General features: G+C 42.9%; 1 protein-coding gene across 1 annotated transcript in view; it reads right to left on the bottom strand.

Moving 5' to 3' along the window:
- Positions 1-14282, bottom strand: part of CIB2 (calcium and integrin binding family member 2) — a 100282-nt gene extending 86000 nt beyond the window's left edge. Inside the window, exon 1 of the mRNA XM_074966099.1 lies at positions 13842-14282. Coding sequence (XP_074822200.1) covers positions 13842-13892 — 51 coding nt within the window. The 5' untranslated portion in view covers positions 13893-14282. The remainder of the gene's footprint in view (positions 1-13841) is intronic.
- Between the last annotated feature and the right edge of the window lie 553 nt (positions 14283-14835).

The following is a 14835-nucleotide window of genomic DNA, read 5'->3' as shown; positions in this document are numbered from 1 at the left end:
CTGGACCCATGGAAAAGAAGCCCTTGAGGAATTCCACCATGATTGCAACAATTTCCATCCCACCATCAACCTCAGCCTGGACCAGTCCACACAAGAGATCCACTTCCTGGACACTACGGTGCTAATAAGTGATGGTCACATAAACTCCACCCTATACCAGAAACCTACTGACCGCTATTCCTACCTACATTCCTCCAGCTTTCACCCGGATCACACCACACGATCCATTGTCTACAGCCAAGCTCTACGATACAACTGCATTTGCTCCAACCCCTCAGACAGAGACAAACACCTACAAGATCTCTATCAGGCATTCTTACAACTACAATACCCACCTGCTGAAGTGAAGAAACAGACTGACAGAGCCAAAAGAGTACACAGAAGTCACCTACTGCAGGACAGGCCCAACAAAGAAAATAACAGAACACCACTAGCCATCACCTTCAGCCCCAAACTAAAACCTCTCCAATGCATCATCAAGGATCTACAACCTATCCTGAAGGACGACCCATCACTCTCACAGATCTTGGGGGGCAGGCCAGTCCTTGCTTACAGACAGCCCCCCAACCTGAAGCAAATACTCACCAGCAACCACACAACAGAACCACTAACCCAGGAACCTATCCTTGCAACAAAACCCGTTGCCAACTGTGTCCACATATCTATTCAGGGGACACCATCATAGGGCCTAATCACATCGGCCACACTATCAGAGGCTCGTTCAACTGCACATCTACCAATGTGATATATGCCCTCATGTGCCAGCAATGCCCCTCTGCCATGTACGTTGGTCAAACTGGACAGTCTCTACGTAAAAGAATAAATGGACACAAATCAGATGTCAAGAATTATAACATTCAAAACCCAGTCAGAGAACACTTCATCTCTCTGGTCACTCGATTACAGACCTAAAAGTCGCAATATTACAACAAAAAAACTTCAAAAATCAGAATCCAGCGAGAGACTGCTGAGTTGGAATTAATTTGCAAACTGGATACAATTAACTTAGGCTTGAATAGCGACTGGGAGTGGATGGGTCATTACACAAAGTAAAACTATTTCCCCATGTTTATTTCCCCCTCCACCCCCCCGCAAGTGTTCCTCAGACATTCTTGTCAACTCCTGGAAATGGCCCACCTTGATTATCACTACAAAAGGTTTTTCTCCCCTCCCCCCCGCTCTCCTGCTGGTATTAGCTCATCTTAAGTGATCACTCTCTTTACAGTGTGTATGATAACACTCATGGTTTCATGTTCTCTGTGTATATAACTCTCCCCACTGTATTTTCCACTGAATGCATCCGATGAAGGGAGCTGTAGCTCGCGAAAGCTTAAGCTCAAATAAATTTGTTAGTCTCTAAGGTGCCACAAGTCCTCCTTTTCTTTTTAATGAGGTGTCAGGAAATGTAGGCTGTAAAATAACTGAAATGTGAACTGACCTATAACTGAGGATATGACTGTCAGAAGGGTTTTATTTATTGATGGACTGAAACATCAGAAAACATATCATGTCTGCTATACGTGTTACGTGTGGCATTGCTCAGGCTAGCCCCAGAATTGTGAGATGACCAGACTAGAAAGGGGACTAAGGCCAATAAGAAGAGCTCTGTGCCAAAAACATGCAGTAAATGGACTTGGGGGAATCTGTCTTTTAACTTTTAAAATTTTACTGCAAAATATATACAGCAATCTAAATAGCAAACTATTATTATTAATACTTATTTATATTGAGGTAGTACTTAAAAGCCCCAGTGATGGATCAGGACTCCATTGTCGTAGGCACTGTACAAACACAGAACAAAAAGAGCTTACAAATTAATCCAGTTTCCCAATGGTATTTGGAGAAACAAGCCATTGCATAGCTGGAAATAATTTACTAAAGTTCAAAACAGAGCTGGCTGACTACGACCAAGCACAGCACCCAGACCTCATGGCGATTCTGAGTGCTGTCTGGTTCAACCATGTCTGTTTCTTTTTTTAGTCACTGTTTACAAACATTCACATGAATGGGGTTGTTGTTTTTTCTGAGAATTGGCACTTCCGACCATACCGCAAAAAGCTCATCATCATTATTGCTTCTAGCTGATGCCCTTGGTGGAGGTCTCAGTAATGGCTAACAACTGAACAGACTATGGAAAATTCACACCTAGATCAGCAAGCTCCCCAAGGATTCAGTCCTGTGAGGTTCTGAGCACTCTGGCCTGGATCTATCAATACACTTGCTAAGCACGTGTCTAAGTGTTTTACTGGATTGAGGCCAGACTGCTCAGCACCTTGCAGGATCCAACATGAGGTGAAGGATGAGCTACATTGTCAGGCACTGTGGGGAAGCATAACCTGCCACTGTCCATACTGCAGTATGCAGTTCTGTGGATAAAGAGAAAATTCCTCTTCACCAGCTCTGTTAATCCAGCACCTTCCTCCAGCATAGACTCATAGCAAATTCATTGAGACCACGTTTCCCTAGTTTGCTTATGAGAATGTTATGTGGGACTGTCAAAAGCCTTACTAAAATCAAAATATATCACATTTACAAAATATATCACAGCTTCCCTTCATCCACAAGGCCAGCAACCCTGTCAAAGGAGGATATTAGGTTGGTTTGGCATGATTTGTTCTTGATAAATCCATGTTGGCTGTTCACTGTTCGACTCTAGGTGCTTACAAATTTATTGTTTATTAATGTGTTCCAGTATCTTTCCAGGTATCAAAATTAGGCTGATTGGTCTATAATGTTATTCACTTGGAGAAAATCCCGCCCCAGCCTCCACAGCTGGGAAGGGTTCCCTGGTAGCAGAATTGGTACGGTTCTCCTGGACAAGAGGTTAGGGGCAATGTTTGGGGAGCAAACACAGGGAATGGGCATCCTCTGGTCTTCCAGTCTGTAGCCAAGGCACGTGAAGGGAGCTGAGCCTCAGCAGTACAGCTCCATGGCCTGGCAGGAGGATACCTCCTGCTCCACCCTACCATACTCCTGTGCCCACACTTGCCCAGCTTAATCAGGCTGGCACGAGGATTTGGCCCTTAATTATTTTCCTTTTAATGTAAATAATGTAAAAATATATTGCATTTTCCACAGTCAGTTAGTGACAAGGTAATAATGTTTGACCCGTTAGATGTCCTGATTAGAGCAGGTGAGGGAACCAAATACTCTTGCTCTTTAGATCTCTGAAGAAAAATCATTTAATTCCTGCACTGAGAATCATTTTGGCCAACTGCCTGTTCCTTCCAGGAAGGGCAAAACAGATCCATCATAGCTGGTTGAAGCAGCATCCTCTAGGTTGTCTCAGGTTTCCAGATAGGCGATCATGCCTGCTCCCATCAATTATTAAGTTGTCTTGCTCCTCTCTATATGAAGTGGTAGGAGAGGCCGCTCCTCCTTTCGCGTATTGTGTAACAGAATACTGTTACAGGGGCACAATCGGAGGGCTCCTTGTGAGCTGCTGACAGTGATGTCACATTGTCTGGAACTGCACAAAGTGAAATAAGAGCCAGCTGGTTAAGTCTTCATTAATTCCAGCACATGTAACACCTACTGTCAAGGTATCGTTTAAAGACACTTCATTTACCAACGAACGGCTGGTGTAGTTTGACAAATAAATGTGATGCTGTCACTAGCAATCTTCCTGTAATTATATAGACTCAGGAAAGCAATGGAAACTGTTATTTAATGAGCGAGCTAATGTGGGATTTATGTGCAAGTGGATGAAAAAGACAAAATTACCTTTTAAGAATGAGTTAAGCTGCTCTACATTCCAGAAATAAACACATTTAAAGAAGATTTGGAAACACAGTGGTGGACCAGCTATTTTATAACAGTTTCTTTTTGAGTGTGGTGACAGAAAAAAGCATGGTTGAATCATGTTAGGGAGCCGTGTTTTAATCCTGCTAGAGCCTTAGGCTAAAAGATAGTGACATAGGACATAGGATTGGAAGGGACTTCCAGGGTCATCATGTTGAGTCCTCTACTATTGTAGGCAACCCTGTCACATAATCCTGCTCACTAATTTATCAAGTTCAATCTTAAAACTAGTTAGGATGTTTGCCCCCACTACTCCTGTTGGGAAGCTCTTCCAGAACCTCACTCTTCTGATGGTTAGAAACCTTATTTTAATTTGCACCCTGAATTTATTCATGGCCAGTTTATATCCATTTGTTCTTGTACCACCAGTGTCCTTTAGTTTACATATCTCTTCTCACTCCCTGGTGTTTACACTCCCCCCCCCACACACACACAATGTATTTATAGACAGTAATCATATCCCCTCTCAGCCTTCGATTTGCTAGGCTAAACATGCCAAGCTGTTTTAGTCTCCTTTCCTAAGATAGGCTCTCCATTCCCCTGGGTCCTTTCCATAAGTGAATCTCAACCTTTGCCAGACTGTGACCCCAGGTTAAAAAGAAAAATATTTCAGGACTCCCCAACTGGCTATCCAGAGGTGGTGGTGCTGATCCCCAGATTGAGAACCCATCCTTTACATGGCTTTCCACAGTGGACCCAGGAAAAAAACCATCCCTGGTTATAAAAAGGGTGGGCCATGACAAATGTCCCTCAGCCAATTCTGAACATGATTATTTTTATAATACCAATGGGGTCTTACAGTGGTATAGAGAGGCAAGGTGGGTGAGGTAAAATCTTTTATTGGACCAACTTCTGTTGGAGACAGAGACAAGCTTTTGAGCTACAGAGAGCTCCTCTTCAGGTTTGGGAAATGTACTTAGAGCATCACAGCTATATACAAGGTAGAACAGATTGTTTAGCATATGTAGTTATCATATTTCAAGGGACCATTCAAGGTGAAGTGACCCATTAACATCTCACCAGTCATGGGAGAGAGGGAAGGGGGAAAAAGGCAGTGGGGGGGTTAAGTGGTTTACAGATTATTGTAAGAAGCCATAAATCCAGTGACTCTGTTCAGTCCATGATTTTTAGTATCTAGCAAAGTTGTGAATTTAAGCTCTCAGGCTTGTCCTTTGAAGGTGTGCAGGTTTCCTTTGAGGATGAGGACTGAGAGGTCAGACATAGAGTGATCACTTTATGAAAAGTGTTCACCCACAAGCGATAAGATATTTTTGTCTTTTATCATTTTTCTGTGTAAGTTCATTCAAGAGTGATTGTCTTGTTTCAACCATATAGTTGTTATTGGGGCATTTAGTGACTTGGAAGAAATACACATGTTGTTAGATGTTTGGCTGCGTGTGCTCCCTCTGTGTGCCGTCCCAGCTCTGTGCTGGTAGCTGGCACAGCAGGCCTTTAGCGAACCACCCAATGACCACAAGATCTGTTAAGGTATGAAGGCACTTGGTCAGGTTTATTGTCAACGAAGCACAGTCCTAGCTCCCCAGATCAATGCCTATAGTTATACTAGCACATGTATGCCCGTGACAATGGACGCAGCTCAGTGAATGGTGGGACTTTCCATTCCCCCCTCAGCTGGCCAAAGACACTCCCTCTGAGATACCTCTTTATACACCAATACAAACAAGTTACTTATTGCCCCTCTGATGGGGCTAGGTGCCACCCATTACCTTGTATTTGTTGGTTCAATCAAAAACATCTATATCCATCACTCTGTCCTCCTGACCTTATCTTTAGGATGGGTCAGCCTGTTCCTGTTATCTTTGGGAAATGTGTTGGTATTGAAGTGTTCTGGTACCATCCTCTGGAATGTGTATGCATGTGTATTCTTGTGCCTAGCACTACTTAGGAAAGAGCATTGGCCTGCTAAACCCAGGGTTGTGAGTTCAATCCTTGAGGGGGCCATTTGGGGCAAAAATTGGGGATTGGTCCTGCTTTGAGCAGGGGGTTGGACTAGATGACCTCCTGAGGTCCCTTCCAATCCTGATATTCTATGATTCTATGTGTGTTTCTGCAATATTAGCACTGTTCTCGCCAGGTTCTGTGAGCAAGCCCTGCCTCTAGTCACAGCCTGACTTTGCTTTATATTAGCAAAGCTTTGACCACTATTTTAGCCCAGGCCTCAGGCCTCATACTAGGCCTCTGATACAAGGGCTTATGTTTCAGGCCCTCTTCCTACAACACACCACATTTTGTGATATGCATCTGTAGACTCATGGATCTTAAAGGTGTGTTGTGGGGGGTATTGCATCATCATAGCAGTGGAGATATGGCTACAGGTTTTGTATCTGTTCTTCTGGCAGGGTCTGGTGCCAGTTTCAGTTTGTGGGTCCTGGTCTGTGGGGAGCTTGCTTCTAGAGGCGAGCCTGGAGAGGTTGGGGGGATTATTTGAAGACCAGAAGAGGGGGTTCAGGAAAGATGTCTTTTAGGATGTGGTCCCCATCAAGTATGAGTTGTAATTGTTTGATGATATAGCGTATAGGTTCCAGGTGACAACAAAAGGTGTGCGATTGGAGGGACTTTTATTTTTGTATTGAAGCAGGTTCTCTCAGGGTATTTGCGTGGCCTGTTCTATGATGTGACGACCTATTTCTCTGGTGGAGTGTCCTTGTTGGGTGAAGGTGTTTTTAGGTGAACTAAGATGTATATTCCAGACCTTCTTGTTGGAGCATATTCTGTGGTACTTGAGTGCCTGGCTGTAGAGAACAGATTTCTTGGTGTGTTTGGGGTGGTTACTGGATCTGTGAAGGTAGGTGTGGTGATCCGTGGGTTTCTTGTATATAGTTGTCTGTAGGGTTCCATTACTGAAGCTGATCATGGAGTCCAGGAAGTTGATGCTAATGTGAGAATGTTCTAGAGAAATTTTAATGGCTGGGTGGTGGTGGTTGAAGTTGTGCTGGAAATCTATGAAGGAGCGTAGGTTGTCTGTCCAGAGGATGAAAATGCCATCAATGTAACCATCAGGAATTAAGGCCTGCAGCAACACTAGTCTCCAGGCAGCCTCATCAGTACAGCTGGCCTGCAACACCAATCTGATTAGCCATGCAACCTGATTGGCTTCTGAGGCCAGCAGGGTGGCTCTTAAGCCAGCAAGAGCAGCAGCTTGCTACCTTCTCAACACTTATGCCCACCACTGTACCTGCTCCTGTGCTACCTTGCTCCTGCTGCTCCTGCCTTGCACCTAGTCTTGCCATGGTCCTGTCCCTGCCTTGAGCCCTTCCTTGCCTAATACTCTACTTGCTCCACTTTCTGACCTCAGGTTTTGACCCCTGGCTCTGGCTCCTGACTATGGACTCTGGCTTTGCCAAGTTGCAAAGTGTGGATAAGATGAAAACTACCCCAAAGTTTAGGCATGTTGATAGCTGCAGTTTTGGTTTGTTCCATCACAGAAATTTCAAGGATGTTCGCATCCTGGATTTTGGTTCAAGCTTCTCTCTAGTAACAAAGGCATCATCCCTTTATATAGGCACTTTATGTAACATGCTGTCTATAAACTCATTTCAGGACTGCATGTTCAAATGTAAGTCCAAGGTCTAAAAAGTGTTTTGCATTTGAGAAGATTGGCTGATCCCACCTGGCATATAGTAAATAATTTTATTAAATTTTGTAGTGGCTGGAACTCTGGCAATTTAATTCCAATTTAATTAAAGACTTTTGGCCAGGATAAACATGGAGGTGAATCATCTGATTTTCATCTGGCAATTTCATTCATACAGAAGATTATATAATGAGAAAGAATAAGTAGTAAACTAGCACTTTATATTACCTCCTTTATAGTGGAGGGTGGATGGGGCTGGGAGAGATATGGGTTTAGTGGTCTATGTATTAGATTGGCACTACCTATCCTCCCTCAAACTAGAAGTTCAAATCCCAGTAGAATCACCCCATCTTTCTAAGAGATAGAACATTTACTACCATGTACATTACTGCATGTGGGTCTTCCTGATCAGACCTTAACAACCACACACCTGTCTATGCTGCATGGGTATTGACGCTCCCATGGCATTTTTCATAAAAGCAGGAGCCAGATCCTCAGCTGGTGTAAATGTCCATAGTAAACCAAGTTATAACAATTTGTGCAAACTGAGGATTTGCCCTCAAGAGTTTATCTCCATGACCCCGGCCAAAATATTCCCTTCCTTTTTGATCCCCACTGTTATACAGATGGCTGAACTACCTTCAACCTACTAGAGGTGCTCTCTGTGTGTGAAAGCTTCTGGAACCAAGATCCTGCTCTCCAAGTAGGAAATGCACAATGTTACATGCTTTAGCCACTGAGATAATGTCTCCTCCTTTTATGTAGATCTAACGTTCCATTCATGATGTCCCAATGCCCTTAAAAATAAAAGCTAATTAGATGTCTGTTGAAGGGTCATTGATGTCCTTAGAAGTTAGATGTCATATAAGCAAAGGTGCACTTTATCTACTAATGCACCTTCACCGTTAAATTTCTTTTTTCTGTTTACCTGACTGGGGCAGTAGGAATATAATGAGCTTCTTTTGGTCAAAAACCAACCACAGCCCAATTAACTCTTCAGGATTCTCCTTCCCTCATACCCCATCACCTTTACACTGAACACTAGGCCTAAATGTCAAGAGTCTGAGTCTGTTCAAATGTACTCAGAATCTAAAATTTGTTCCAAGTAGTATTATGTGTTGCCTTAATTAGCAAGAGTGAAGTACTGGCCTTTCAGCATAGGCGATCAATTCTTAAATTTAACCCTAATTTGGATGATTTTTTAGAGAGGTTTTTTGAGGGCAGAAGATTAAGAGAAAGGGGGGAGGGGCTCTCTTCCATTCTCATGGGAGGATTAATAGCCATCTTGTGCTTTAAGGGATAAATTACAGCCACCCTTTCCTGGGTGCACAAGGTTGAGACAAGGTTGCAGCAGGAAGTTGAATTGCAGTAGAGCAATAGTCCTGAGGTCAGAGAGGTGCCTTTTGCTGCCCCTATGAAAGTCTATCTAGATTTAGCCAAAATCTAAGCCACAGAAAATCATCATTTGTGCATATGCATATGCACAAGTTTCTGGTACAATTTGATCTCCTATCAGGCTGTACTGTACGTGTTCTCAGGCCATAATGAGCATCCCACAGCCCTTCAAAGTGAACACAGAATTCTAAATGCTCAGAACACTGGCAAAAGGGTGCCTGCTCCTACTATCCTCACCAAAATGCCCTTTGGCCTAGGAAAAAGTGCATAGACTGAGAGCCAGGCAGCCAAGAGCTCCAATCCCACCCTCTGCACTATACAACCCTTACTATTGGGCAAGGCCTCATTCCCCTATGCAATGAGGGAACCAAGTATCATTTCCACAATTTTATAGATTAGCTCTGGCAGAGCCAGGATTAGAAACAAGATCTCTAATATAGCACACCAAACTCTCATTCATTAAGCCAGAGGTTCTCAACCAGGGGTACGTTTACCCCCAGGGGTATGCAGAGGTCTTCCAGGGGATACATCACCTCATCTAGATATTTGCCTAGTTTTACAACAGGCTACATAAAAAGCACTAGTGAAGTCAGTACAAACTAAAATTTCATACAGCCGATGACTTGTTTATATTGCTCTATAGACTATACACTGAAATGTAAGTACAACATTTATATTCTAATTGATTTATTTTATAATTATATAGTAAAAATGAGAAAGTAAGCCATTTTTCAGTAATAGTGTTTTGTGACACTTTTGTATTTTTATGTCTGATTTTGTAAGCAAGTAGTTTTTAAGTGAGTGAAACTTAGGGATATGCAAGACAAATCATACTCCTGAACGGGGTACAGTGGTCTGGAAAGGTTGAGAGCCACTGCATTAAGCCATACTGCTTCTCAAAAAGAATATGCCAGATCTATAGGCTTGGATATGATTTCAGTAAAATTGGGCTACTTCTGCATACTTACCTTTATGATACCTACAGATTAAAAAAAAAAAAAATACCCCAGAGTCCTAACTTTAGTCCCTTGCTCTAAATGCTGGAACATACTTTTCTTGTGGAACTATAAATAGAACTCAGGAGTTCTAAATTTCGATCCCCTAGTCTCATCATTAGAACATGCTCTCCTCCTAGAACAAGACAGAGTACCCAGGAATAAGCATAACCCTATAAGCATATTTATATATATATATATATATATAGTCTGACTCCAGTGAAGACACTGGAACTCCTCACATGCTTATTTTAGGGCTTATCTACACATGGAGTTAGTCTGGAATAGCTATTCTAGAATAACTCCATGTGTGGACACTCTTATTCCAGAATAAGAGTGCCCTTTTCCAAATTAGCTGTGAAAAGTGGAAGTGTTCTGGAATAGCTACTCTGCTTTAAATTCAAACCCTACCTTATTCTGGAAGAGCTTGCATGTGTAGACAACTGCCCACAAATGGTCTGAATGAAATCATGGGGGCACCCATAAAGTTATGTCAGGTACGTAATACTCAGTGTGAGTAAGGGTGACCAAATCTGGCTGTTAGACACAGAGAATGGGATTTTCAAAGCCACCAGGAGTTTAATTTGAATGGAAATTGAGTGTTCACTGCTCCTTAGGAAGCTTTTAAAAGCTCAATCTTAAAATACACTTTGTTAGAGAAATGTTTCTTTTCTATTGATTAATGTTTACTCTTTTCTCCTCCAGACCTTACTTCTATTTTGCATTTGTATGTTAAAATGATTTCACTAACCTGAGCATAGGGAAATGGCAGTAGAAAGCAGAGAGCCCTGGTAGGATTCGTTTTCCTACTAGTATATAGTTTTTAACTGACATAAAGTTCTGCTGGGAAACCAATCTGTGCAAAAGCCCATTTCCTTTGAATTTCCAAAGCTTTTCAATGTGCTTATTTAAAGAGCTGTCAACTGGTGCGCTACACTAAGGGAATAAAGGCTGCCAAATGATAGGAGAAGGTATTAGGAGATTTGTAGCTTTGTAGAATTTTGATGGTTAATTTGCCTCCATCTTTCACTAAAATAAGAGATGGAGAGGGTTTAAATATGATCAAGTCTCACTACATAGCTCTCTTACAAACAGTTTCAGTCAAATATTCATCTCCAGACTTACAAAAACCTCTCCTTAAAACACATTATATAGTGTAATGACACAAGGATCATCTTGTGGATGATTGAACCCAAAATTTCTGGGTCTAAATGCAAGAGCTAAAAGACCAACTCCTTAAGCCTATATGGTATAGATCTATTGAAGTACCATGTATAAAAAGGCCATGTCTCGGTTGCCAAGGAGTCATTCAGATGCCACTGTATGGTACAAATGCCTAGACAGATAGAAGCGGGCAGGGAGAAGCTACCTATTTCCAGTTACCAAAAGTGCAAAATAAGGATTGATCAAACCGCAAGCCTATTCTCCACCTCCCCAAACCTACACAGCATCACATGTAAGTTACTGCAGCCAGGGGGCCACTGCTAAGTACATGACAGAAAAGCACCATAACTTACTACATACTCTTGGTCACATCTTGTCCTACTTATGCTGGTGTAAATCTTCAGCTTCAATGTTATTACTCTGGAGTATGCAGGGAGTTATGCCACCTCTTCCTCATCTCTGTGGAACACTCCACATGGCTCCTGTGATTCAGGGGTCTAGGGTCAGCAGGAAGCCAGGGTGAAGAGTGGGAGAACACATGCAGTGTGGAAGAAAGACACTCGGTGCGGATGCCCCAGGGCTATAATGGTGCTTCCAAAATCCATACAGATCTAGAGGATCCAAACATTGATCCCTGAATCTGCCCTCAGAGAAGAACAGAAAGGAAGCTCTGAGGTGGGTATCACAGAAGTCCTTCACCCACAGATGGGAATAACCAGCACAGCGGGATTTTGGCTTTTTTGCTTGAGTAAACTGGAAACTGCAATTAACTTACCCACGTTGGGATATTCAAAGAAAAAGGCTGAAACTCCATCCTTCGGCTAAATCTTGTTTGCCTTACTCATGCAGGTAGCCCTGCTACCCTCAATGGGACTGCTTGTGTGAGATAAGCAGGATAGGGTCTCCTGCTCCTTCACTTATGCTGCCATCAATGTACAATAACTGATGCTCCAGAGAAGGCAAATAAGCAGTAAAACACTTTGCCTACCTATCTGCACAGTGTATGTGGGTAATATTCCTTCCTGACCCATGGGGTGATTAGCTGATGTCCTGAAGCATGAAATTCAATTGCCCTTATCTTAACATGCATAAAAACAAATGTTATTACTGGTCATAAAATTATCCAGCCCTTTTAAAAATCCAGTGACTCTAATTAATTTTATGACCTCCTGCAGAAGAGAAATTCCATAGGCTAACTCAACCCATTGTGCCTAGCTACTGCAAGGGTCTGAGATAAATTTCCCGATGTTATGAAAGGCATGGGCTGCAAATTCAAGATGAAGTGTAATGAATTAAGGATGGCATTTAGGCTCTAACATTTGCCAGCTTGTGCCAAGATGTTAATGTTAATTACATTCGGGTCTTGTTTTGTTTTACTGCAGCTGGGTCTCCGCTCTGTGTTCACTTTTATTGGTAGTAGGAATATAGACATTTGGGTGTTTTACAGATCTCTGATTTCCCTCTCCACAGCATGTTGAGCATTGCTATGAACATAGCCTTGGTTAAGATTGTGGAGGCTACAGAATGTACTGCAATAACCGATGGCAGGTTGGGGTGAGATCAGCAACTAAGTGAGGTTAAATGAGCCTTTCCCGCATGCTGCTTGTGATCACTATATGAACATGACAAAGCACATGTCTGTGACATTATGAAAGGGAGGAATCCAGTCAGCATATTGGATCAGTGTGTGAATGTATTTATTCTCATATTGTATTATGAAACTATCCTGTTTTCATCATAAGAGAGCTGTTTTAAGGTGAGAAGTAACAGGCAAAGTATAGAAGAGCATTGCCATTTGCCTACTTCAGTATTTGTTAAATATTAAGAAATCTGAGAATGTCCCCATCTGGGGTTGTTCTAAATAAATCTAGTTTCTGAAATTAGGCATTCCATTTTAAAGCCTGATCCAAAGCCCACTGAGGCTAGTGAAAAGACTATTGACTTTAGATCAGGTCCTGGGTCAGGAGAGAAGCTGAATGTTGCAATGTTATTTACTGCACTATTCACTCTACTGTCGTTTAATGCTTTGTGGAAGAGAACAGAGCAGCCAGCCCCCTATACCTCTCGGGATAGTTATATAGCTCCCTCTTTTCTCTGCTTTCTCCTGTTTTACATTTTGTCATCTTTTATTCTCTTGGATTTGTGCAAGATGCCAGCTAGTGCAGGCAGCTCCCCACCCTGCTTCAGGCATCTCTGCAGTGTGCTGAGATGTTGAGAATGGAGATGGGGAAAGACTTTGGTGGGCAGAGAAAAAATGCAACCGAGGTGACATGCTGTATTCAAAGAGATATAAAAAACCTGTCTCTTCTGGACAGTGCTGCTCCCAAAATGCAGATCTCTCTTTGTCAGGGGGAGAAGGACAATCTCCACCCAGAAGTGTGAGCAAACCTAGGGCAACCATATCTAATGGATTGAAACTGAAACACCTGTCTACCTCTTTGAAGAGCAGTGAGTGCAGTACATAGTTGTTAAAAGACATGAAACTGACCTGTCTATAAATTTCCTTGCCACTGAAGGGATCAGGGACATGAAGTGCAAGTGTGTCTGATTGATACAATCTCTTCTTTAAAACATGCTAAATGCAAGGATCACTCTAAAACCTCCCATTTATCACTATAATCACAAACTTTAATCTCTGTTTCCTGGCCTTCCGTGTCTGGGATTTGATTCCCCTTCCTGGTGGAGGAGAAGAGTTCTTTTTGCACCAGGATAGGGGACTGGACTTATTTGCATGCGCAAACACACACTAATTATCTAATTAACAGGTATAAGAGGTGAGGGAGAGAGACAGTAAAGTATAAACATGTCCCTACAAGCTAAATTGGATCATACATCAAAAACCAGAGCAGCATATTCAGATCACCCCCTTAATGCAGACTTAGGAATCTTACCTGATAGGCATCTAGCTGTTCATCAGTAAATATCGTTTGCTTATTACCCATCTTAAATGAGGAATTCTCCCTTTGTGCAAATGCATCACATAAGAAGTTGCAAGAGTTCTCTGTACTGTAGGCATTTAGAGCATATACACTTCGTGATCGTGCTGAAGAAATCCCCAAGCCCGCATTGAACTGCACTTGCCTGCACCTGTCCGGCTAGCAAGGAGCAATGAAGTCGTTTCTGGGAACCTTGGCAAAGGCTGCTTTTTGATGTGCCAGGAGGGAGAAGGTTAAAATCCCAGGCAGGTATCACCCAGAAATGGTGGTGCCATCGTCCTTTCCCCTCTTTTCCTCGAGTACAGTACAGGGCTTGTGTGGCGTGAAAACTGATGAGGAGCATCCAGTGTCAGAAGGAAACCAGCTCTCTGCTGCCCCGGTCTCTGTCTCCGCGGCACTCCCTCTCTGTAACTTCCCGGTGTGAGAGTAGCTCTGCACCACTAGGTGTCGCCCGACAATCCATTTGTCTTCCGGAGGAGGCTAGCAAGAGAGGCTGGCTGGGTTGCTCCAGTCCATCAGGGACAGGACCCCAGTGTGGATTTTTATTGCGGGGAAATGTATTGCTGCCATGCGCTGGGTTCAGCTAAAAGCCAAGGGAAATACAGGAGCAAGGTGTAATGACGAACATGAGGGGCTGCAGGCAACATGCTCAGCGTGCCAGTAAGAACAATAACCCGAGGTAAAAAAAACCCCATGGCCATGTTATTGTAAGTGGAATGGGCTTCTGGAGAAACTACAACTAGCTTTTCTGAGACGGCGGCTGAACAATGACGCCCCTGGACACTCCAGCAGCCTGGCATTTTCCTCTCTCTCTCTCTCTCTCCACACACACACACACAAAATGTGGGTGAGGCATTATTTTGTATTGGACCAAGTTCTGATGGAGAGGGTGACAGGCTTTCCAGTTTCTCCCTGAAGAAGCGCTCTGTGTAAGCTGAAAAGCCTGTCT

This window comes from Natator depressus, chromosome 10, assembly GCF_965152275.1.
Source record: "Natator depressus isolate rNatDep1 chromosome 10, rNatDep2.hap1, whole genome shotgun sequence".
NCBI classification, from domain to species: Eukaryota; Metazoa; Chordata; order Testudines; family Cheloniidae; genus Natator; species Natator depressus.
This window is presented reverse-complemented; position numbering and strand designations above follow the sequence as displayed.